The 26,468-nt window shown below is 52.6% G+C and overlaps 1 protein-coding gene across 2 annotated transcripts in view; it reads right to left on the bottom strand.

Moving 5' to 3' along the window:
* The window catches only part of LOC140392956 (hexokinase-1-like), a 1,204,152-nt gene that overhangs the window by 552,981 nt on the left and 624,703 nt on the right, over positions 1–26,468 (bottom strand). For both annotated transcript variants that reach the window (XM_072478765.1, XM_072478766.1), the window contains exon 11: positions 725–873. In XM_072478765.1, the coding sequence (XP_072334866.1) occupies positions 725–873 (149 nt within the window). The remainder of the gene's footprint in view (positions 1–724; positions 874–26,468) is intronic.

The raw sequence follows: 26,468 nt of genomic DNA, 5'->3' as shown, positions 1-26,468 counted from the left end.
TAACATCCTGGTAAATCTCTTCTGTACCCTCCCCAAATCCTTCACATCCTTCTGGCAGTGTGGCGACTAGAATTGAACATTATATTCCAGGAGCCGCCTTACTATACAGCTGCAGTATGACTTGCCAATTTTTATACTCAATGCCCCGGCCAATGAAGGCCAGCATGCCGTAAGCCTTCTTGACCACCTTATCCAGATGCATTGCCACTTTCAGTGACCTGTGGACCTGTACACCCAGATCCCGCTGCCTGTCAGTACTCTTAAGGGTTCTGTCATTTACTGTATATTTCCCATCTGTATTAGACTTCCAAAACGCATTACCTCACATTTGTCCTGATTAAACGCCATCTGCCATCTCTCCGCCCAAGTCTCCAACCAATCTACAGCCTGCTGTACCCTCTGACAGTCCTCATTGCTACCTGCAATTCCACCAACCTGTGTGTTGTAATGTGGTGGCTCACCATGCAGGGAGCACAAATAAACCCATACAGGATTGCTTGTGTGCACCTAGGGGAGAGGAGGGTGGCTCTCTTTCAAAGACCCTCGACGGAAGGGGGTGAGGGAAGTTAGCAGCAAGGATACTGTGACCCCCCACCCCATGACAACAACCGCCCCCACCTTTAGTTTGGAATCCAAAGTTTCCTGCTGCTCCCAGGCATGTTCCACTCACCATATGATGTTTGAAATGACTGACTTATTGAAGGATATTGAGGATTGTACTCACCTCTTCACCTGTTCCTTGCATAATCTCCAAAGGAATGGGGAAGATTTTGTGGTATATTCGAAGATATGGCTTAACGCCACTTTTCATCACAACGAGTAGAACACGGAGGTTGGTGCCACCCAAATCAATTGCCAAGAATCTGCCATTTTCTGCAAAATAAATTTACCCGATGTTGTTACTGACATAAAAAAACCTTTCAAAATCAGACATGGGGTTTTGAGAGTGTAAGGGTCCTTCTTGTTTATTCCCATATTGCCCCTTCCTTTTATTGGTGACTGTAATTATTGGGCAGCCACAGACCAAAGAATTGAGGCATTTTCTATGAATTAATTGCGTTACAACTTCGAGTCAAACGGGGGTGGAATTGACTGCACACTCGCCCGGGGTGTCATAACAGCTCCACCATCTTTCAACCAGAAGGGACGGATCAACACAAGATTCACAAGTGAAATAGCTCAGCTGGTGGGGGCTCTGAGGGATGTTCAGAGGACTGGTGCACTGCATTGGTGTGAGGTAAGTGCCAGATTATTATAATATATTTTTATTATTTTATTTATTTATTTATTTATTAACCAGATCTTGGTTGGAGGTTAGAGGGATGGCAGGGAAGGTAGTGCAATGTTTCTCCTGCAGGATGTTTCAGGTGAGGGATGCCGTTAGTGTCCCTGCTGATTTTACCTGCAGGAAGTGCAGCCATCTCCAGCTCCTCCAAGACCGAGTTAGGGAACTGGAGCTGGAGCTGGATGAACTTCGGATCATTCGGGAGGCAGAGGGGGTCATAGATAGCAGCTTCAGGGAATTAGTTACACCAAAGATTGGAGATAGATGGGTAACTGTAAGAGGGACTGGGAAGAAGCAGTCAGTGCAGGGATCCCCTGCGATCGTTCCCCTGAGTAACAAGTATACCGCTTTGGATACTTGTGGGGGGGGGGGGGGGGACTTACCAGGGGTAAGCCATGGGGTACGGGCCTCTGGCACGGAGTCTGTCCCTGTTGCTCAGAAGGGAAGGGGGGAGAGGAGCAGAGCATTAGTAATTGGGGACTCGATAGTCAGGGGCACAGATAGGAGATTTTGTGGGAGCGAGAGAGACTCACGTTGGGTATGTTGCCTCCCAGGTGTAAGGGTACGTGATGTCTCGGATCGTGTTTTCCGGGTCCTTAAGGGGGAGGGGGAGCAGCCCCAAGTCGTGGTCCACATTGGCACTAATGACATAGGTAGGAAAGGGGACAAGGATGTCAGGCAGGCTTTCAGGAAGCTAGGATGGAAGCTCAGAACGAGAACAAACAGAGTTGTTATCTCTGGGTTATTGCCCGTGCCACGTGATAATGAGATGAGGAATAGGGAGAGAGAGCAATTAAACACGTGGCTACAGGGATGGTGCAGGCGGGAGGGATTCAGATTTCTGGATAACTGAGGCTCTTTCTGGGGAAGGTGGGACCTCTACAGACAGGTTGGTCTACATCTGAACCTGAGGGGCACAAATATCCTGGGGGGGAGATTTGTTAGTGCTCTTTGGGGGGGTTTAAATTAATACAGCAGGGGCATGGGAACCTGGATTGTAGTTTTAGGGTACGAGAGATTGAGAGTATAGGGGTCAGGAGCACAGAATTGACTTCGCAGGAAGGGGCCAGTGTTCAGGTAGGTGGTTTGAAGTGTGTCTACTTCAATGCCAGGAGTATACAAAATAAGGTAGGGGAACTGGCAGCATGGGTTGGTACCTGGGACTTCGATGTTGTGGCCATTTGGAGGGCATTAGCTATGAGGAGCGGTTGAATAAACTTGGTTTGTTCTCACTGGAACGAAGGAGGTTGAGGGGAGACCTGATAGAAGTATACAAAATTATGAGGGGCATAGACAGAGTGGATAGTCAGAGGCTTTTCCCCGGGGTAGAGGGGTCAATTACTAGGGGGCATAGGTTTAAGGTGAGAGGGGCAAGGTTTAGAGTAGATGTACGAGGCAAGTTTTTTACGCAGAGGGTAGTGGGTGCCTGGAACTCGCTACCGGAGGAGGTAGTGGAAGCAGGGACAATAGTGACATTTAAGGGGCATCTTGACAAATACATGAATAGGATGGGAATAGAGGGATACGGACCCAGGAAGTGTAGAAGATTGTAGTTTAGTCGGGCAGCATGGTCGGCACGGGCTTGGAGGGCCGAAGGGCCTGTTCCTGTGCTGTACTTTTCTTTGTTCTTTGCTCCTTTGTTTGTCACCGAATTGTGGTCACTGTCCCCAAAGTGCTCACCTACCTCCAAATCTAACACCTGGCCTGGTTCATTACCCAAAACCAAATCCAATGTGGCCTCTCCTCTTCTTGGCCTGTCAACATATTATGTCAGGAAACCCTCCTGCACACACTGTACAAAAAACAACCCATCTAATGTATTCGAACTATATCTTTTCCAGTCAAAATTTTGGAAAGTTAAAGTCTCCCATAATAACTACCCTGTTACTTTCGCTCTTATCCAGAACCATCTTCGCCATCCTTTCCTCTACATCCCTAGAACTATTTGGAGGCCTATAGAAAACTCCCAACAGGGTGACCTCTCCTTTCCTGTTTCTAACCTCAACCCATACTACCTCGGAAGAAGAGTCCGGGGCGGAAATCCCTCCGCCGTCGGCCTAGCCCCTCAATGTTGGGGCTAGGCCGCCAAAGATGCGGAGCATTCCGCACCTTTGGGCCGGCGCAATGCCAGTCTGATTGGCGCCGTCTTTGGCGCCAGTCGGAGGACATCCCGCCGTTGGGGGAGAATTTCGCCCCATGTTTACCCGATTGCATGCCCTCTATACCCTTGCCAATCTCCTCCAATTCAATCGGGGCCCCCAGCCCCTCCGTCAGGTCCTCTTCCACCTTTGGAAACCTCAACTGTTCCAAAAATTGCCTCATCCCTTCCGCTCCCGTCGGGGGCTCCGACTCGTATAGTTTACTATAGAACTCCTTAAAGACTCCGTTCACCCCCCCTGGATCCAAGACCATGTTACCCTCCTTATTCTTTACTCCCCCGATTTCCCTGGCCGCCTCCCTCTTCGCAGTTGGTGTGCCAGCATTCTACTCGCTTTCTCCCCGTACTCATAGACTGCCCCCCTTGCCTTCCTCAGCTGTGCTACCGCTTTCCCTGTGGCCAGCAGTTCAAACTCCGCCTGCAGACTCCGCCGCTCCCTCAGTAGCCCCGCCTCGGGGGCTTCCGCGTATCTCCTGTCCACTCGGAATCTCTCCCTCTCCGCTCTTTCTCTTTTCCCTATGGGATCAAATTGAGATGAGCTCCCCTCTGACAACTGCCTTCAGAGCCTCCCAGACCGTTGCTGCTGCGACCTCACCCGTATCGTTTGTTTCCAGGTAATCCTGGATGTTCCTGCTAATCCGCCCGCAAACTTCTTCGTCCGCCAGCAGTCTCCAGAGTGGGCGCTGCCCTCTCTCCTCACTAAGCCACAGGTCCACCAGTGCTGAGTATTCTGTCCCCGCCACCTTTGGGATTAACGCCCTGCTCAAGTCAAAGAAGTCTATGCGGGAATAAACTTTATGAACATGGGAGAAAAAAGAGAACTCCTTTGCTCTCGGCCGCATGAACCTTCAGAGATCCACCCCCCACTATCTGTTCCATAAAACCCTTCAGTTCCTTAGCCACTGCCGGTCTCTTCCCTGTCCTGGACTTCAACCGGTCAATCTCGGGGTCAATGACTGTGTTAAAGTCTCCCCCCATGATCGGGTTGTGTGACTCTTTGTCCGGGATTTTGCCTAGCATGCGTCTCATAAATTCTACATCATCCCAATTCGGAGCATAGACATTCACAAACACCACCCTGACCCCCTCCCACTTTCCACTCACCATTATCTACCTGCCCCCCTTAACATAGAATTCACAGTGCAGAAGGAGGCCATTCGGCCCATTGAGACTGCACCGGCTCTTGGAGAGAGCACCCAAGGTCAACACCTCCACCCGATCCCCATAACCCAGTAACCCCACCCAACACTAAGGGCAATTTTGGACACTAAGGGCAATTTATCATGGCCAATCCACCTAACCTGCACATCTTTGGACTGTGGGAGGAAACCAGAGCACCCGGAGGAAACCCACGCACACACGGGGAGGATGTGCAGACTCCGCACAGACAGTGACCCAAGCCAGAATCGAAATTGGGACCCTGGAGCTGTGAAGCAATTGTGCTATCCACAATGCTACCGTGCTGCCCCTTATCTGCCACATTTCTCCCAGCCTCGAATGCTACACCCTTACTGATCAGAATCGCTACCCCCCTCGTCTTCGAATCCAGCCCTGAATGGAACACCTGGCCTACCCATCCCTTTCTCAATCTCGTATGATCTGCGAGCTTTAAATGTGTCTCCTGAAGCATTGCTACGTCTGCCTTTAACCCCTTTAGATGTGCGAACATGCGCCTCTTTTGACCGGCCCATTCAAACCCCTCACATTCCACGTGATTAGCCTGGACAGGGGGCTAATCACTGTCCCCACCCCCACCCCCACCCCCCCACTCTCCCCCCCCCCCCCCCCGCTGATTAGCCATCGCCCTTTTTTGGCCAACCCCGAGCCCGCGCCCTTCGCTTCCTCGAGCGCCCCCACAGGGAGCCACCGCCCCCGACCCTCAATCGGTACTCTGAAATTGATACCTCCTCGGTCAGCAAAGCAGCATCCCCCCCCGCAACAACCCCACGACCCTAAACCCCCGCCAAGCACCAGCTGAGCACTTGCTCACCCCCCACTACGCTCCCGAGAGTCAGCTGACCCAGTAGCCCCTGGCGCCGATCAGACTGTCGCCTCATTGTCCGCACCCCTCTTCCCACATGAATAAACCAATTAAGCTACCTCTCCAGCCCCAGTGAGTAAATAGTAATACGAAACAAAAAACAAACAGAAGACACTAACATTGCCCCGTGAGGAGACACTTGTTGAACCAAGGCTCCAACTGCCTGAAAAATCACACTAAGTACAGGGCCCCCTCCCCCCTCCGTATCTCAACTTTGCCGAAAACACTGCACCCTCCAGGCACCACCACAGCCCTTACACGCACCCAACATTGTATACAATCTTATATTAGAAACGGTACCATGTTACCCAGCCCCACCGCCGCATTCCACCAAAGCTTAACTGGCCTTTAATTCGAGTCGAGCTTTTCTTGTTTGACGAATGACCACGCCTCGTCTGGCGTCTCAAAATAGTGATGCCGCTCCTTGTACGTGACCCATAGCCTCGCTGGGTGTAGCATCCCAAATTTCACCCCCTTGCTGAAGAGGGTCGCCTTCACCCGGTTGAATCCAGCATGCCTCTTGGCCAGCTCCGCACCCAGGTCCTGGTAGATGCATATCACGCTGTTCTCCCATCTGCTGTTCCGTTCTTTTTTAGCCCACCGCAAGACAAGTTCCTTGTCCGAGAAGCAATGAGATCTCACCACCATGGCCCTCGGTTCATTCGCCTTGGGCTTCCTTGCGAGGGTTCTGTGCACCCCGTCCAGCTCCAGGGGTCGAGGGAATACCCCCGTCCCTATCAGCGTCTCCAGCATCTTGGACACAAATGCTCCCGCATCCGACCCCTCCATACCTTCGGGGAGGCCCACAATTCTCAAGTTCTGTTTCCTGGACCCGTTTTCTAGGTCCTCCAGCCTCTCCTGCCACTTCTTATGGAGGTCATCCTGCACCTCCACCTTAAGGGCCAATACGACCAACTCATCCTCATAGTTGGATAGCTTTTTTTCCATCTCCTTAATCACATTCCCTTGGGTCGCCTTAGTTGCGATCATTTGGTCTATTGATGCCTTCATCAGGGCCAGCATGTCCTTTTTAAGATCAGCAAAGCAGCCCCTAAGGAACTCCTGTTGCTCCTGTGACCACTGCACCCACTGGTCTATACCGGCCGCCATGCCGTGCCTCGGCACCCGCTCCGCACGCTTCTGTCTGTTCGGACTTAAACGCTTCACCCGGCCACCCCTGGTCCAGCTACCCATACAACAGAGAGGGAATCCTTTTGGCAGTGATCGCTTCACCAACCTGCCCCCAAAAGTCCGTGAAAACTCCTGCAAAAGGTCCGAGAGTTTGTTCCAGGCGGGAGCTGCCGAATGCGCGACCTACTCCTTCATGGCCGCCACTGGAAGTCTCGTCACCGCTTTTTCAATGGCCTTTGCGAGATCTTTTTGCAGTTGTTCCCTGTGCTGCTGGAATTCAGCTTTAATAAAGGCCAAAAAGTCAGTTAGAAGCCTTTGAGCTTGCCCTTCCCCCGCCTGCATGCTGGAACACATGCAGCACCAGCCAAATCCCCCACTGTTTCTGCCGGGTCTGGTAACCAAGGGACATACCATTCCTGGGGGAAAGTACTCCTCCAACATTCACCTACATCTTTTCATCAAAACCCCACCCCGTATTGATTAAAAAGAGCTCTTTTCTGTAACCTTGAGCTGCCTTGTATGTGACCACTTACTCCATGGTCCACCCCGGAAGTCCATATTCAAGGGAGTTAGCAGTCAGAGGGCTGCTGGATCCCAGGTCACAGCTGATGTGTCCCAAGCCAGATGCTGAGCCTCTGGGCAAGGTTATCCCAGAGCTGATGCAGATGCCAGGGCATGGCCATGACATTCAGAAGGGGTTGTCAGTGAGACTCTGGTTATGGGTGCAGGAGATGGTGGCGGCACTGCATGGCACCAAGGCCAAGACTGCGAGGGTGGCGATGCAGTGGAATGCTTGGGCACGAGGTCAGCATCATGTGTGGTGGTGTCCAAGACGTGGTTCAGTCTGTGATGACCATGGATGAGGGCCTTGACATCATGTCCCAGTCGCTAAGGGGCATGGCCCAGATGCAGGTGGATGTTGCCCAGGCACTCCAGAGCTTGGCCTAGTGACTGAAGAGCATCGCCAAGGACACCGACACAATGGTGCAGACAATGGGACTGGCAGAGCCAGGTGACTCAGAGGCCTCTGGAGTTCACTCCAGCTGCCCCTCCATCCCAGGGAGACTCCCAGGGCCCTATGGGCATCGTCAGGGAGGATGAAACGCTGGAGGCCAAACTGGGGCCTTCTACCAAGGAGACATTCAGATCCCCCTTTCCTGTGATACCGGTTAGTCGGCCAGGCCCCACCCATTACAGGCCCCCCCAGAGGACGTCTTCCAAGTGCATCATGTGAAGACTCTTTCATGTTATTCTCCACAGCATGCACCCCATCCCCCAGTTGCCCTCCACATGGCTCACCACCTGCCGCCCGGGCACAGTGTCCCAAAGCAAAAGGCCCCGATGTCAGTAGAAAGACAACTTTGGCATAAACTGAGGAGCAATAGAGCTTTCCTCACAGTGAGTTATCAACATCCACTCTGGTCTCATCCTCCAGCCCCTCCTGGTCTGGCCTCTCCTCATCCTCCTGCTCAGATGAGTGTAGCGCACAAAGACTCCATGAGACGAAAAGAGTGAAGTCGATGAGGCTTTATTAAGCGTGTTCCCCAGCAGCCCGATAGTAAACTGGCCTGCGGGGGAAGGCACCGGCTTCTTATACTTCGCCTTCAGGGCGGAGTATGAGGTCAACGGCCAACCAGGACCCGGGATCTGTCAGCCAATGACATTAGGGCTTCCAGTCCCACATGACCCCCAGTACATACTACCACATTCACCCCTTGTCAAAAATGAACCCGGCGGGGTGATGCTTCGTATGGTGGTAAGGGTTTACAGGGCTGGTCCTGGGAGGATAGAACAGTTACATGGTAGTACAGTATTGGACAGTATCGTCCTGTTACAACTATTTACAGAGGGTATAGGAAAAACAAAATGTTCATTGAACAGTCCATCTTTGTTTTACATCGACGCCACGAGTCGGTCGGGCGGTCTGGTCGTCCGTGTCGATCGCCTCGGCCCCCGCGGTGGTGGTGGTGCTTGTACCAGCGTTGTCGCCTCCGGGAGCCGCACGGTTTCAGCTGTCGGTGCAAAGGGGAGGGGGACTGATCCTCCTGGGAAGGGGGCGGTCGCGGGGTGCGGCGGTGACAGGAAGGGGGGTGGTTGGGTTGATGGTGTCGGGGGGGTGTGCGTGGTGCCGGCGGGCGCCAGATCCCGCAGGGAGACCGTGTCCTGTCGGCCGTCGGGGTACTCCACGTAGGCGTACTGGGGGTTTGCGTGGAGGAGGTGAACCCTTTCGACCAACGGGTCCGCCTTATGTGCCCGCACATGCTTTCGGAGCAGGATGGGTCCTGGGGCCGCCAGCCAGGTTGGCAGCGACGTTCCAGAGGAGGACCTCCTAGGGAAGACAAGGAGACGCTCGTGCGGCGTTTGATTAGTGCTTGTACATAATAACGACCGGATGGAATGGAGAGCGTCCGGGAGGACCTCCTGCCACCGTGAAACTGGGAGATCCCTGGACCGTAGGGCCAGTAGGACGGCCTTCCAGACCGTGCCATTCTCCCTTTCTACTTGCCCGTTCCCCCGGGGGTTGTAGCTGGTCGTCCTGCTTGAGGCTATGCCCTTGCTGAGCAGGAACTGGCGCAGCTCGTCACTCATGAAAGAGGACCCCCTGTCGCTGTGGACGTATGCGGGGTAACCGAACAGCGTGAAGATGCTGTTCAGGGCTTTAATGACTGTGGCCGCGGTCATGTCGGAGCAGGGAATGGCAAAAGGGAAGCGGGAGTATTCGTCCACTACATTAAGGAAATATGCGTTGCGGTCGGTGGAGGGGAGGGGCCCTTTGAAATCGAGACTGAGGCGTTCAAAGGGGCGCTCCATCTGGCCTGAAAAAATGCGGCTTGCATTCCGCGCCGATGTGGCAGTCCCTTGTGACTGTACGGACCTCTTCTAAAGAGTATGGGAGATTGCGGGACTTGATGAAGTGGTAAAACCGAGTGACCCCCGGGTGGCAGAGGTCCTCGTGGAGGGTTTGGAGGCGGTTAATTTGTGCGTTGGCACATGTGCCGCGGGATAGGGCATCGGACGGCTCGTTCAGCTTTCCGGGCCGGTACAAGATCTCATAGTTAAAGGTGGAGAGCTCGATCCTCCACCTTAAGATCTTGTCATTTTTAATCTTGCCCCGCTGTGCATTATCGAACATGAAGGCTACCGACCGTTGGTCAGTGAGGAGAGTGAATCTCCTGCCGGCCAGGTAATGCCTCCAATGTCGCACAGCTTCCACTATGGCTTGGGCTTCCTTTTCCACTGAGGAGTGGCGGATTTCTGAGGCGTGGAGGGTTCGGGAGAAAAAGGCCACGGGTCTGCCCGCTTGGTTAAGGGTAGCCGCTAGAGCTACGTCGGAGGCGTCGCTCTCGACCTGGAAGGGGAGGGACTCGTCGATGGCGCGCATCGTGGCCTTTGCGATGTCCGCTTTGATGCGGCTGAAGGCCTGGCAAGCCTCTGTCGACAGAGGGAAGGTCGTGGTCTGTATTAGGGGGCGGGCCTTGTCTGCGTACTGGGGGACCCACTGGGCGTAGTACGAAAAGAACCCCAGGCAGCGTTTCAGGGCTTTTGGGCAGTGCGGGAGGGGAAATTCCATGAGTGCGCGCATACGTTCGGGGTCGGGGCCTATTGTCCCATTGCGCACTATGTAGCCCAGAATGGCTAGCCAATCGGTGCTAAAAACGCACTTGTCCTCGTTGTACGTGAGGTTCAAGGCTTTGGCGGTCTGGAGGAATTTTTGGAGGTTGGCGTCGTGGTCCTGCTGATCGTGGTCGCAGATGGTTACGTTGTCGAGGTACGGGAACGTGGCCCGTAATCCATGTTGATCAACCATTCGGTCCATCTCCCGTTGGAAGACCGAGACCCCGTTTGTGACGCCAAAAGGGATCCGTAGGAAATGGTATAATCGCCCGTCTGCCTCGAAGGCTGTGTACTTGCGGTCACTTGGGCGGATGGGGAGCTGATGGTAGGCGGACTTGAGGTCCACGGTGGAGAAGACTTTATACTGGGCAATCCGATTGACCATGTCGGATATGCGGGGGAGAGGGTACGCGTCTAGTTGTGTGTACCTGTTGATGGTCTGGCTATAGTCAATGACCATCCTTTGTTTCTCCCCTGTCTTCACTACTACCACCTGCGCTTTCCAGGGACTATTGCTGGCCTGGATTATGCCCTCCTTTAGTAGCCGCTGGACTTCGGACCGAATGAAGGTCCGGTCCTGGGCGCTGTACCGTCTGCTCCTAGTGGCGACGGGTTTGCAATCCGGGGTGAGGTTCGCAAACAAGGACGGGGGTTGCACCTTGAGGGTAGCGAGGCCGCAGATAGTGAGTGGGGGTATGGGGCCGCCGAATTTAAACGTAAGGCTCTGTAGGTTACATTGGAAGTCTAAGCCCAGCAAGGTGGGGGCACAGAGTTGGGGAAGGACGTTAAGTTTGTAGTTTTTGAATTCCCTCCCCTGTACCGTTAGGGTGACAATGCAGAATCCCTGGATCTGTACGGAGTGGGATCCTGCAGCTAGGCAAATCTTTTGTGCGCTGGGGTAGGTAGTTAAAGAACAGCGTCTTACCGTGTCGGGGTGTATAAAACTTTCCGTGCTCCCGGAGTCGACTAGGCATGGCGTCTCGTGGCCGTTAATTAGGACCGTTGTCGTCGTCGTCTGGAGAGTCCGGGGCCGAGCCTGATCGAGCGTAACCGAAGCGAGCCGTGGTTGTAGTAGTGGGGTGTGGTCCGTTGTTGCCGTCCAAGATGGCGTCGGGGATGGACAAAATGGCTGCCCCCATACATCGCACGTGGCTGGGGGGTCACAAGATGGCGTCGGGGGTGGACAAAATGGCCGCCCCCATGCGTCGTACAGGTCGGGAGCGGTCCAAGGTGGCGGCGCCCCTCCTCCCCTCGTGGTGGTCGGGACCCAAAATGGCGGCGTCTGCGGGTCGCACATGGTGTGCTAGGGGGTCTGGGGAGCGCTAGGACCACGCGGAGTTCCTTCACTGCGAGCACCAGGGCCGCGGGCGCTAGGACCGCGCGGAGCTCCCTCTCTGCGAGCGCCAGGGCCGCGGGCGCTAGGACTGCGCGGAGCTCCCTCTCTGCGAGCGCCAGGGCCGCGGGCGCTAGGACTGCGCGGAGCTCCCTCGCCGGGGACAGCGGTGGTCGGGGCCCAGGTAAGTTGCGCCGGCGGGTCAGGCGTGGGGCGCGGGACGGGGGTGAGGGCCCAGGTCGGCGGCGCCGGCGGGACAGGCGTGGGGCGCGGGGTGAGGGCCCAGGTCGGCGGCGCCGGCGGGACAGGCGTGGGGCGCGGGACGGGGGTGAGGGCCCAGGTCGGCGGGTCAGGCGTGTGGCGCGGGACGGGGGTGAGGGCCCAGGTCGGCGGGTCAGGCGGGGGCGCGGGACGGGGGTGAGGGCCCAGGTCGGCGGGTCAGGCGTGGGGCGCGGGACGGGGGTGAGGGCCCAGGTCGGCGGCGCCGGCGGGACAGGCGTGGGGCGGCGAGCGCTAGGACCGCGCGGAGCTCCCTCACCGGGGACAGCGGTGGTCGGGGCCCAAGTCGGCGGAGCCGGCGGGTCAGGCGTGGGGCGCGGGAGGGGGGTGAGGGTGGCGTTCGGGACGCGAAAGACCCATTCCTCTCCGTGGAGAGTGTTGGCCGGCACCCAAATCGGGAGCGCCGGCGGCGGGTCGTACATGGACTGCGGGGAGGGGGGTTGGGGAGCGTGGGCGGCGTGCAGGGCTCCCAGTTCTCCCGGGGCCGCGGTGGTCGGGACCCAGAGCGGCTGCGCCTGCCGGTCGCACATGGCGTGCTGGGGGGGTTGGGAGGCATAGACTGCCTGTAGGGCTCCCTCTGGCCCCGGGACGGCGGCGACCTCGCGGGATCGGCACACCACCGCATAGTGGCCCTTTTTCCCGCAGCTATTGCAGATGGCTGCGCGGGCCGGACAGCGTTGTCGGGGGTGGTTCGCCTGGCCGCAGAAATAACAGCGGGCGCCCCCGGTGCGACTCGGCGTTTGGGCCGCGCAAGCCTGTGGGGTGTCCGGGGGGGGGGGGGGTTGCCGCGACGGGTACGTACGGGGCCCAATGGCCTGCCGCGCGGTCGGGGCCGTAGGCGCGGGTAGCGCGGCGTAGAACTCGTCCATCGATTCTTCGGGAGCTTGCCGTCTCGTCGCGAGCTGGTAGCGAGCGTAGATTTGGTTAACTGGGCGGAGAGACTTTTCAGTGCTGCGAACGCCGTCTGGAAATCGTCAGTGTCTTCAATGAGGGTGAAAATCTCCATGCTCACCCTCGAGTGCAGGACCTGCAGTTTTTGTTCGTCTGAGACCCGGCCAGTGGTCGGTCTGAGGTAGGCCTCGAAGCAAGTCTGCCAGTGTTTGAAGGCTGCTGCCGCATTCACTGCGTGGGGGCTGATCCTCAGGCATTCTGGAATGATCCTGAGCTCCATAGTCCTTTTTAGGCACGCTTAATAAATTGTAGCGCACAAAGACTCCATGAGACGAAAAGAGTGAAGTCGATGAGGCTTTATTAAGCGTGTCTGTTCCCCAGCAGCCCGATAGTAAACTGGTCTGCGGGGGAAGGCACCGGCTTCTTATACTTCGCCTTCAGGGCGGAGTATGAGGTCAACGGCCAACCAGAACCCGGGATCTGTCAGCCAATGACATTAGGGCTTCCAGTCCCACATGACCCCCAATACATACTACCACAATGAGGCCACATGTTCATCCTCCTCCAGCACATCATCCCCGCTGCTGTGCCAGGTTGTGGAGTGACCTTCCGGGGGGTGTACTGCAGGGCACTACCAGGGCAGTCCAGGCATTGGAACTGCATTTGGACAGTTCGATCCACCGCTCAATGACAGCACAGGTGGCAACATGGGTCTCATTGTAGCGGGTTTCTGCATCGGTCTTCAGCCTTCACACTGGCATGATAATCAGACATGAGCTCAGCAGGTACCGCTTATCCCCCAAGAGCCAACCCGTCATCCTAGGATGGTCCTCGATGATGCCGGGAATTTCCAAGTGTCCCAGGCTGTATCTTTCATGCACGGTCTCTGGAAAATGTGCACACATGTGCATGATCCAGAGGTTTTAGTTCACAAAATGTGAACATTCAGAGAGTGGAACCCCTTCCTGTTTAAGAAGGGCACTCCCTAATGCTCCGGTGCTCGCCATTATTATCCCCTGGGCCTTGGGCATCCCGGCAATGGGTGAGAATCCTGCTGTCCAGGCATCTTGATGGGCTTAGTCCAGCTCAGAGTTAATATAGTCGGCTTCGCAGGCTTCTGCTTGACTTCTGCTCAAGTCCTGGAATGAACCCGAAGCATAAACGTTCAGCGCTGCAGTGCTTCTCATGGCCACTGGGAAAGGGTGTCCTTCTCCTCCATGGCACAGGTGCCGCACCATCTCCTTGTTGAGTCGGAGCCTCCTGCAGCACACGCTGTCCATCATCTTCTCAAAAGACCAATGGCACCTGTACATCATGGGCAATCACCCCTCTGGGTCCTCCCTGCCTGATGGGTGGCCAGGTCTGCAGAGTGTGCAGTGGCCCCCTGCACATGGGGTTCCCCCTCCAGCCTGCATCGATGCTGCTGCCGCCTTCTGTGGCATCTGGCTGCCTGAGTTACCACCAGCACATCGAGGGCTGCCGCTGTGGAGTTAACAATACCACCCATCTTGCGCTGCTGTAAGGAATTGGAGAAGGAGGGAGACCGACAATCAGTTAGGGGTTCTGCCCCAGGACCCTCATATCCCCCGGGCCGCCCCCATCACTTCTGTGTCCCACTTTCTCCCAGAACGTCATCTACCAAGTCAGTTGTGTTGGAGAACTTCATTCGGCACACTCACCCCCGGCCACAGTAGGAGCCCCTAGACCCCAGGTCCCTGCCGGGAACATTAGGGAGACAGTGCTCAGGTGCCCTCCCCTGATCCACACAATCAGCCTCTGGTCACGAAGATATCCCCAGTGCTGAAGCCCAGCTTTAGACTATTTGGTTGTTGGCTGCTGCCTCTGTGTTGTTGATGCCCCCAGAGTTCAGGTGGTGTCTGACTGTTTGTTTGGAATACTGTGCAAAAAAGACTCGTCTGAGACATGGCACACATACCCACGAGATTGCACTTGAGATCTATCCAGTGCACTCACAACGAACAATGCCAATTCCTATTAGTAATAGTCTTCTGCTGTGTAGCTGAAGGCTGCTCACAGTCAAATGGAGATAAATGACCTTCAGCATATAACCATAAAGAGGGCTCTGTTCTAGAAGTGTGTGGTGGGGCAGACAGGCAGCAGCTGTAGTTCCCGCTGTCATGGGTATACACAATATTAGAGGATGGCCTGTAGGTCCCGCAGATGCTGAGTCCCTCAGCCCCCACCCTCCCACAGCAGCCCAGGGGCGACCCCTGACCTCTGGAGCCCAGCCCCCCAACCAGGCCCGTCCTCCCCGTCCACCTGAGGAGTTTTTCCCCCCCAACCACTGGGGCAGCAGCTCCAGTGCTCCTGGTCTGCATGCCCGTGATTGAAAATGGCTACTCACCTCCTCCAATCTCCTCAGTGGCCTTGCATTAGTTTCCCATTTTTGAATAGGAGTGTAAAATGGTGCTGCGTGACCTCTTGCTGGGGAGCTGGTTAATTCACGGGAGGCCATTAGATTGGGCTTCCATCTCGCTAATGAGATGTATATTGGTCTTAATTGGCCTCAATTGGTGTCTCGTCACGTCTGGGCGGCATCCGAAACCTGCTAACGGGAGCAGGCCTGTTAGATCGTAAACCCATTCATGCCTGTTACAGATCCTGATTTCGGCTTCTCCTGCAATCTAACTGGCGTGCACAGATCCGCGCTGAGCGCAAGGTGGCTGTTCAATCACACCCTAGACCTCATGAGTATCACAAAGAGTGGAGGATGAAAATGCAACGATTGAGGATCCCAGCCTCTGGACAAACCAGTCACAGATCAGCTGCTGGAGGGGAGGTAAGGCAAGGGCGTGGGTGGAGGGTGTGAGGGGTCAGGACAGGGTGGGGCTGGAGTTTTCAGTGTTGCCATTATATCATTACTAGATCTAAGCCCTGGAACGTGTAATGATATGGATATATATATAGACACATAAAGGGTTAATGATTACATCTTAGTGTAACCACTAGAGGGCAACACTAGATTCCACTATATATATATGAGAACTCAAAGGATCTTGGGTCCCTTCCAACCAGGAGTGACTAGACGGCAGAGTATTAGCGAGATAGGTCACAGCAGAATTAGCACGTGTAGTTTAAATTAGTTAACACTTTAATATGGATTACTTGATTACTAGTTATAGTTCTGTGGAGTGTGTGAATTCAATATTAATCAATTTGTTATTCAATAAATCTATTTTGCTTTAAGTTAAAGATTGGTGGTTTCTTCAGAATCACAGCATCAGGCCATTCTGGATTAAGAAGCAAAGAGTAACGATATATTATCAAAGAGTAATATAACAGAACCCACAGTCACAAACTAGAAATACAGAGAAATTGGAGTTTGAGAGGCTCACGCTGACTCATTTATCTTTCACTGATGCCACACAGAGTGAAACTTTAGGAAAATGGAGGTTGGATTTGTTGCTTTTCTGAATTCCCACCTTTGGGTATGAATTAAAGTGACGACGAAAGTGATTACAGCGCCAGGCTTGCCAGAGTGAGTAGCTAAACCTTCATGAGAAAGAGGCAGTGGGCCCCTCCAGAAACAGGATGAGGCTGACAGAAACATGTGCCCATCTCAGGATCGAGAGTATAGCGACCTCGCTTGTCTTTTCTACAGATGAGTGAGACAGTGTCGTCAATGCCAATCCAGGGATCTAGTGACTCACATTTGCTACATGCTCTTCAATCTGAGGGTGAGTTCTCACCCACTTTGTCAACCATTGTCCTGGTTCTTTGAAGAATGATAAAGGCTCAGGGACATGTGTCCTTGTTGGGGGGATGTTCCAACATCACACACCAGAAGGCACAGCCTCCTGTTGTAACGTGTCTGTCACATGTCAATCACCCTGTGTCTGCGTGGGTTTCCTCCGGTTTCTTCCCACAAGTCACGAAAGAAGTGCTGTTAGATGAATTGGACATTTATCAAACTGAAGCTGCACAGTGGCAAGTGCACAAGCTGCTTCTGTCTCTGCCAGGCTTCTGTGGTGAATAGGACATCCTGAATTCTCCCAGTGCTGTTCCGGTCACACTGATGTTTGAAATCTTTTTTCCACAGACAGAACAGACAAACATTTCTCTATCCACATTCAAAAGCCAATGATATTCAAGTCCTGAGAATTGAGTGACTGTCAGATTTTGATGTGATGTTTGATTTGAGTTTCCTTTCTTTCAATCCACTCCTTGTGACTCAGAATTGGAATAACAGGCAGGTTGTTGTCTAATCATAACAGAGTAACGGGGATGGCTTGGTAGTTAGCACAGTTGCCTCAAACACCGTGGGCGCAATTCTCCCATCGGGAGACAAAGTCCCGACGCCGGAGTGAAAACCGGAGTGTTTCACTCCGGCGTCGGAGGCCGCTCCCAGCCCCCTATTTTCCCATCCCCGGGGGAATAGGAGTGGCGCCGCGTCATTCACGCGTGCCGGGCCTTGCCACCGCGTAAAAGCGGCGCCGCGTAAATGACGCGGCCGGTGCCGTGTAAATGACATCATCCGCGCATGCGTGGTTGCCGTCCTCCCCGCAGCCGCCCCGCAAGAAGATGTCGGATGGATCTTGCGGGGTGGCGGAGGAAAGGAGGTCCTCCTTCAGAGAGGCCGGCCCACCGATTGGTGGGCACCGATCGCTGGCCAGACCCCTTTTGAGTCCCCCCGTGGTGCAGGAACCCCCCTCCCCACCCCACAGGCCTCCCCCCCAGCATTCCCGCGCTGTTCCCACCGGCAGCGACCAGGTGTGGACGGCGCCGGTGGGAATCTGTCGTGTTGGGCAGGCCGCTCGGCCCATCCGGGCCGGTGAATCGCCGCTCGCCCATTACAAACGGCGAGCGGCGATTCTCCGAGCAGCCAGGCGTGATTCTCGCCGCTCCGGTTTGGGGGGGGTGGGAGAATCGCGTGCGGGTGCCGGGGCGGCGTGGCGGGATTCGCGCGGCACCCTGGCGATTCTCCCACCCAAAGTGGGGGGGGGGAGAATTCCGCCCAGGTACCTGGGTTCGATTCCGACCTTGGATCACTGTCTGTGTGGAGTTTGCACATTCTTCCTGTGTCTCAGAAAAAAGCTTACTGGACCCAGTTTGTACCAAGCGGGGCTGCAGCTCCTCAAGTTCAGCTCGGGTTAATGGGCACCATCTTTATTGGCAGCATGGTAGCATAGTAGTTAGCATTATGGCTTCTCAGCGTCACACTTGTGGAGGAAGTGTTGTTGTTTATTCTTCCTGATTGTGGTCTATGGGTCAGGAAGTCGAGGAAAGGCGGTGCGATAGCACAGTGGTTCGCACTTTTGTTTCACAGCTCAAGGGTCCCAGGTTCGATTCCGGCTTGGGTCACTCTCTGTGCGGAGTCTGCACGTTCTCCCTGTGTGTGCATGGGTTTCCTCCGGGTGCTCCGGTTTCCTCCCACAATCTAAAGATGTGCCGGTTAGGTGGATTGGCCATGCGAAATTGCCCTTAGGTTAGATAGGGTTACGGGGATAGGGTGGAGGCGTGGGCTTAAGTAGGCTGCTCTTTCCAAGAGCTGGTGCAGACTCGATGGGCCGAATGACCTCCTTCTGCACTGTAAATTCTATGGATGTTTGTTGTAATTTTTATTCATTTGCAGAATGTGGGCAATGCTGGCTCGGCAAGCATCATCATCCCAGACCAAACTCCCACAGTGGCTAGTATACTGGACAGAAACTGCAATATTTTATTTTAATTTTGTCATATTGTGAGGAAAGGATACCTCACTCCAGGAGCAATTTCACTAAAAATAGGGATATAGCATATTAAAACAAACTTTATTACTGACACAGTATTAAAATGTCTTTAACATCACACCAGAAAATAGCTTTCAATTGCCTCTGAAACAATGCTGGTCAATACAGTGAATACAATACCCTTAACTGCTTTCTTTATTCCCACTCAGACAGTAGGGCAGCACAGTGGTTAGCAGTGCTGCCTCATAGCTCCAGGGCCCCGGGTTCAATTCCAGCCATGCAGGACTGTCTATGTGGAGTTTGCACTTTCTCCCTGTGTCTGCGTGGGTTTCTTCCGGGTGTTCTGGTTTCCCCCCACAGTCCAAAGATTGAATTGCATTTTTTTATTGTAACGTGTACCGAGGTGCAGTGAAAAGTGTTTTTCTGTGAGCAGCTCAAACAGATCATTTAGTACATGAAAAGAAAAGTAAAAGAAAATATATAAAAGGGCAACACAAGGTGGGAACAATTGTTCTTGGGGAAATGCACAACAGTAATGTGGGGGTTGTTGAAGGAGCACTTGCTGCGAGTGCTGGGTAGTTTTATCCCACTGAGATGAGGAAGGAATGGTAAGGTGAAGGAGCCTTGGATGACAAGAGAAGTGGAGCTTCTAGTCAAGAGGAAGAAGGAAGCTTACGTAAGGTTGAGGAAGCAAGGATCTGGCATGGCTCTAGAGGGTTACAAGGTAGTCAGGAAGGGAATAGGGAAATCCCTGGGAATTACAGACCCATCATTCTTACGTCTGTGGTGAGCAAAATATTGGAAAGGATTCTGAGAGATAGGATTTATGATATTTAGAAAAACATAGTTTGATTCATGATAGTCAGCATGGCTTTGTGAGGGGCAGGTCATGCCTCACAAAGCTCATTGAATTCTTTGTGGATGTGACGAGACACATTGATGAAGGTCGGGCAGTGCATGTGGTGTATATGGATTTCAGTAAGGCATTTGATAAGATTACCCATGGTAGGCTCATGCAGAAAGTTAGGGGGCATGGGATGCAGGGAAATTTGGCTGTCTGCATACAGAATTTGCTGGCCGAGAAAATACAGCGAGTGGTAGTGGGTGGAAAGTATTCTGCCTGAAGGTCGGTGACCAGTGGTGTCCTGCAAGGATCTGTTCTGGGACCTCTGCTCTTTGTGATTTTTATAAATGACTTGAATGAGGAAGTGGAAGGGTGGGTTAGTAAGTTTGCCGATGACACAAAGGTTGGGGAGTTGTAGATAGTGTTGAGGGCTGTTGCAGGTTACAACAGGACATTGATAGGATGCAGAGCTGGGCTAAGAAGTGGCAAATGGAGTTCAACCTCGATAAATGTGAAGTGATTCATTTTGGAAGGTCAAATTTGAATGCTGAATACAGGGTTAAAGGCAGGATTCTTGGAAGTGTGGAGGAACAGAGGGATCTTGGGGTCCATGTACATAGATCCATCAAAGCTGCCACCCAGGCTGAGAGGGTTGTTAAGAAGTGTTATGGGTCCGAGTTTACAGAACCCCAAAGTATTTCATGGAGTTCAACCGACCCACAACTTTTAATAGATTGTGGTGTGAGAAGCACACGGCGTACTCTCCAGGTGTGATACAGCAGAGCTGGACAGATGGTTTTTAAATCAAAACAATGTTTATTCTATGAACTCAAGTTAACCTTTTAAAAACAAACATTGAATATCTTAACACCCATTACTTCAAAGATAACCCCAAAAGACTACAATACTAAATAATCCTTCAAACTGTTCCTTTAAACATCCAAAAGACTTCAAACCTTCAAAAATAAGAACACATCAGGTTACATTCAATATATTTATAGTCTTTGGATTGTAGAAATCAACAGACCAGCTCTGTGTTTCTTCCTGCAGCTCACAGCAAAACACAGACACTCCCAGCTGCCTTCTCAAACTGAAACTCAAAAAGGCAGAACTGAGCTCAGCTCCCCCCCCCCCCACCCTCTGACATCACTTCAGTAATATGATCAGCTCCATTTCTTAAAGGTACATTACTTAAACATCCATTTCTTTCAGCAAACTACCGAGCCTTCAGAACAGTGACCACGACACCACACAACACTGCCATGGCAATCTCTGCAAGACGTGCCAGATCATCGACATGGGTACCACCATTCCACGTGAGAACACCATCCACCAGGTATGCGGTACATACTCGTGCGACTCGGCCAATTTTGTCTATCTCATACGCTGCAGGAAAGGATGTCCTGAAGCGTGGTACATTGGCGAAACCATGCAGACGCTGCGACAACGGATGAACGGACATCACGCGACAATCGCCAAGCAAGAATGTTCCCTTCCAGTCGGGGAACACTTCAGCAGTCAAGGGCATTCAGCCTCTGATCTCCAGGTAAGCGCACTCCAAGGCGGCCTCCAGGATGTGCGACAACGCAGAATCGCCGAACACATGAGTACAGCCTTAACCAGGACTTTGGATTCATGTCGCATTACATTCATCCCCCACCATCTGGCCTGGGCTTGCGAACTCCTACCAACTGTCGTGGCTTGAGACAATTCACACCTCTGTAACCTGGGGTTACCCCTACCTCTGGATCTGTAAAGATTTAATCACCTGCAAATGCTCGCATTCCTAGCATTGTCTGGCATCTTTGACTTTGCCTATATATGTGTTTCTGGAACAGACCTCTTCATTCACCTGAGGAAGGTGTGATTTGAAACAAACCTGTTGGACTTTAACTTGGTGTTGTAAGACTTCTTACTTGGAATATTGTGTCCAGTTCTGGTCATCTCATTAAAGCAATGATGTGGATGCTTTGGAGAGGGTACAGAAGAGATTTACCAGGATGCTGCCTGGACTGGAGGGCATGTCTTATGAAGAAAGGTTGAGGGAGCTAGGGCTTTTCTCACTGGAGTGAAGAAGGCAGAGAGGTTACTTGATAGAGGTGTACAAGGTGGTGAGAGGCATGGATAGAGTGGATAGCCAGAGACTTTTCCCCAGGGTGGAAATGGCTGTCACGAGGGGGCATAATTTTAAGCCGATTTGAGGAAGGTATAGGGGAGATGTCAGAGGTAGGTTCTTTACACAGAGAGTGGTGGGTGCGTGGAATGCACTGCCAGCAGAGGTGGTGGAGTCTGAGTGATGAGGAACATTTAAGTGAATCTTGGACAGGCGCATGGACAGCAGTAAATTTAAGGGGTGTATGGTAGGGTGATCTTAGATTAGGATAAATAGTCGGCACAACATCGTGGGCCGAAGGGCCTGTACTGTGCTGTACTGTTCCATGTTCTAAGGTCCACAATGTAAATACATAGACACCGGAATCGGGTGAAGCATACATTAATCAGGTCAGTCCATAAGAGGGTCATTTAGGAGTTAGTCCAGTTAGTCTTACTTCGGTGGTAGGCAAAGTAATGGAAAGGGTACTGAAGGATAGGATTTCTGAGCATCTGGAAAGACACTGCTTGATTAGGGATAGTCAGCACGGATTTGTGAGGGGTAGGTCTTGCCTTACAAGTCTTATTGAATTATTTGAGGAGGTGACCAAGCACGTGGATGAAGGTAAAGCAGTGGATTAGTGTACATGGATTTTAGTAAGGCATTTGATAAGATTCCCCATGGTAGGCTTCTGCAGAAAGTAAGGAGGCATGGGATAGTGGGAAATTTGGCCAGTTGGATAACGAACTGGCTAACCAATAGAAGTCAGAGAGTGGTGGTGGATGGCAAATATTCAGCCTGGATCCCAGTTACCAGTGGCGTACCACAGGGATCAGTTCTGGGTCCTCTCCTGTTTGTGATTTTCATTAATGACTTGGATGAGGGAGTTGAAGGGTGGGTCAGTAAATTTGCAGACGATACGAAGATTGGTGGAGTTGTGGATAGTGAGGAGGGCTGTTGTCGGCTGCAAAGAGACATAGATAGGATGCAGAGCTGGGCTGAGAAGTGGCAGATGGAGTTTAACCCTGAAAAGTGTGAGGTTGTCCATTTTGGAAGGACAAATATGAATGCGGAATACAGGGTTAACGGTAGAGTTCGTGGCAATGTGGAGGAGCAGAGAGATCTTGGGGTCTATGTTCATACACCTTTGAAAGTTGCCATTCAAGTGGATAGAGCTGTGAAGAAGGCCTATGGTGTGCTAGTGTTCATTAACAGAGGGATTGAATTTAAGAGCCGTGAGGTGATGATGCAGCTGTACAAAACTTTGGTAAGGCCACATTTGGAGTACTGTGTACAGTTCTGGTCGCCTCATATTAGGAAGGATGTGGAAGCTTTGGAAAAGGTGCAAAGGAGATTTACCAGGATGTTGCCTGGAATGGAGACTTTTTCCCTGGGTGAAACAAACCATTACAAGGGGACATAAATTTAAGGTGAATGGTGGAAGATATAGGGGGGATGTCAGAGGTAGGTTCTTTACCCAGAGAGTAGTGGGGGCATGGAATGCACTGCCTGTGGAAGTAGTTGAGTCGGAAACATTAGGGACCTTCAAGCAGCTATTGGATAGGTACATGGATTACGGTAGAATGATATAGTGTAGATTAATTTGTTCTTAAGGGCAGCACGGTAGCATTGTGGATAGCACAATTGCTTCACAGCTCCAGGGTCCCAGGTTCGATTCCGGCTTGGGTCACTGTCTGTGCGGAGTCTGCACATCCTCCCCCTGTGTGTGTAGATTTCCTCCGGGTGCTCCGGTTTCCTCCCACAGTCCAAAGATGTGCAGGTTAGGTGGATTGGCCATGATAAATTGCCCTTCGTGTCCAAAATTGCCTTTAGTGTTGGGTGGAGGTGTTGACCTTGGGTAGGGTGCTCTTTCCAAGAGCTGATGCAGACTCAATGGGCCGAATGGCCTCCTTCTGCACTATAATAATCTATGATAATCTATGATTAATCTAGGACAAAGGTTCGGCACAACATCGTGGGCTGAAGGGCCTGTTCTGTGCTGTATTTTTCTATACAGTACGAAGTCTTACAACACCAGGTTAAAGTCCAACAGGTTTGTTTCGATGTCACTAGCTTTCGGAGCGCTGCTCCTTCCTCAGGTGAATGAAGAGGTCTGTTCCAGAAACACTAATATAGACAAATTCAAAGATGCCAAACAATGCTTGGAATGCGAGCATTAGCAGGTGATTAAATCTTTACAGATCCAGAGATGGGGTAACCCCAGCTTAAAGAGGTGTGAATTGTACCAAGCCAGGACAGTTGGTAGGATTTCGCAGGCCAGATGGTGGGGGATGAATGTAATGCGACATGAATCCCAGGTCCCGGTTGAGGCCGCACTCATGTGTGCGGAACTTGGCTATAAGTTTCTGCTCGGCGATTCTGCGTTGTCGCGGGTCCTGAAGGCCGCCTTGGAGAACGCTTACCCGGAGATCAGAGGCTGAATGCCCTTGACTGCTGAAGTGTTCCCCGACTGGAAGGGAACATTCCTGCCTGGTGATTGTTGCGCGATGTCCGTTCATTCGTTGTCGCAGCGTCTGCATGGTCTCGCCAATGTACCACGCTTCGGGACATCCTTTCCTGCAGCGTATGAGGTAGACAACGTTGGCCGAGTCGCACGAGTATGTACCGCGTACCTGGTGGGTGGTGTTCTCACGTGTAATAGTGGTATCCATGTCGATGATCTGGCACGTCTTGCAGAGATTGCCATGACAGGGTTGTGTGGTGTCGTGGTCACTGTTCTGAAGACTGGGTAGTTTGCTGTAAAGCACAACGCAATGCCATCCACGCTCTCAAGACCAACCGCAGCATCGTCATCAAACCAGCAGACAAAGGAGGGGCCACTGTCATACTGAACAGAACGGACTACTGCAAAGACAGCAAACTACCCAGTCTTCAGAACAGTGACCACGACACCACACAACCCTGTCATGGCAATCTCTGCAAGACGTGCCAGATCATCGACATGGATACCACTATTACACGTGAGAACACCACCCACCAGGTACGCGGTACATACCCGTGCGACTCGGCCAACGTTGTCTACCTCATACGCTGCAGGAAAGGATGTCCCGAAGCGTGGTACATTGGCGAGACCATGCAGACGCTGCGACAACGAATGAACGGACATCGCGCAACAATCACCAGGCAGGAATGTTCCCTTCCAGTCGGGGAACACTTCAGCAGTCAAGGGCATTCAGCCTCTGATCTCCGGGTAAGCGTTCTCCAAGGCAGCCTTCAGGACCCGCGACAACGCAGAATCGCCGAGCAGAAACTTATAGCCAAGTTCCGCACACATGAGTGCGGCCTCAACCGGGACCTGGGATTCATGTCGCATTACATTCATCCCCCACCATCTGGCCTGCGAAATCCTACCAACTGTCCTGGCTTGGTACAATTCACACCTCTTTAAGCTGGGGTTACCCCATCTCTGGATCTGTAAAGATTTAATCACCTGCTAATGCTCGCATTCCAAGCATTGTTTGGCATCTTTGAATTTGTCTATATATGTGTTTCTGGAACAGACCTCTTCATTCACCTGAGGAAGGAGCAGCGCTCCGAAAGCTAGTGACATCGAAACAAACACCAGACTTTAACCTGGTGTTGTAAGACTTCGTACTGTGCTCACCCCAGTCCAACGCCGGCATCTCCACATCATGGTATTTTTCTATGTTCTATGAGCCTGGTAACAGTGGGGAAGAAGCTGTTTTTGAATCTGTTTGTGCGTGTTCTCAGACTTTTGTACCTCCTGCCCGATGGAAGAAGTCGGAAGAGTGAGTAAGCCGGGTGGGAGGGGTGTTTGATTATGCTGCCCGCTTTCCCCAGGCAGCGGGAGGTGTAGTTAGAGTTAATGGATGGGAGGCAGGTTCGTGTGATGGACTGGGCTGTGTTCACGACTCTCTAAAGTTTCTTGCGGTCTTGGGCCGAGCAGTTGCCATACCAGGCTGTGATGCAGCCAGATAGGATGCTTTCTATGGTGCAACTGGAAATGTTGATAAGAGTCAGTGTGGACATGCCGAATGTCCTTAGTTTCCTGAGGAGGTATAGGCGCTGTTGTGCTTTCTTGGTGGTAGCGTCGACGTGGGTGGACCAGGACAGATTTTAGGTGATGTGCACTCCTCGGAATTTGAAGCTATCAACTATCTCCACCTCGGCCCCGTTGATGCTGACAGGAGTGTGTACTGTACTTTACTTCCTGAAGTCAATTACCAGCTCTTTAGCTTTGCTGGCATTGAGGGATAGATTCTGTATTCTCTCTCCTGTATTCTGACTCGTCGTTATTCGAGGTCCGACACACTATGGTTGTGTCGTCAGCAAACGTGTAGATGGAGTTAGAACCAAATTTTGCCATGCAGTAGTGTGTGTACAAGGACTATGGTAGGGGGCTAAGTATGCAGCCTTGTGATGCTCTGGTATTGAGGACTATCATGGAGGAGGTGTTATTGTTTATTCTTACTGATTGTGACCTGTGGGTCAGAAAGTCGAGGATCCAGTTGCAGAGTGAGGAGTGAAGTCCGAGGTTTTGGAGCTTTGCTGTGAGCTTGGCTGGGATTATGGTGTTGAAGGCGGAACTGTAGTCAATAAATAGGAGTCTGGCGTAGGAGTCCTTGTTGTCGAGATGCTCTAGGGCTGAGTGTAGGGCCAGAGAAATGGCGTCTGCTGTGGACCGGTTGCAAAGGTATGCGGATTGCAGTGGATCAAGGCGTTCTGGGAGTATGGAGGTGATGCACTTCATGATCAACCTCTCGAAGCAATTCATTACGACTGAAGTCAGAGCCACCGGACGGTAGTCATTTAGGCATGATGCCTGATTTTTCTTTAGCGCCGGTATGATGGTGGTCTTCTTGAAGCAGGTGGGGACCTTGGAGCAGAGTAGGGACAGGTTAAAGATGTCCGCGAACACATCTGCCAGCTGGTCTGCACAGGCTCTGAGTGCATGACCAGGAATCCCATCCGGAGCCGTCGCCTTCCGAGGTGTCACTTTCAGGAAGGCCGATCTGACTTTGGAAGGTGTGATGGTGGGTATGGGTGTGTTATGGGCTGCTGGGGCACTTGACAGCAGATCACTGGTTTCCTGCTCAAACCGAGCATCGAATGCATTGAGTTCATCGA

This window comes from Scyliorhinus torazame, chromosome 16, assembly GCF_047496885.1.
Source record: "Scyliorhinus torazame isolate Kashiwa2021f chromosome 16, sScyTor2.1, whole genome shotgun sequence".
Lineage (NCBI taxonomy): Eukaryota > Metazoa > Chordata > Chondrichthyes > Carcharhiniformes > Scyliorhinidae > Scyliorhinus > Scyliorhinus torazame.
The sequence above is the reverse complement of the archived record's forward strand: the minus strand, read 5'-3'. Positions and strand labels throughout refer to the sequence as shown.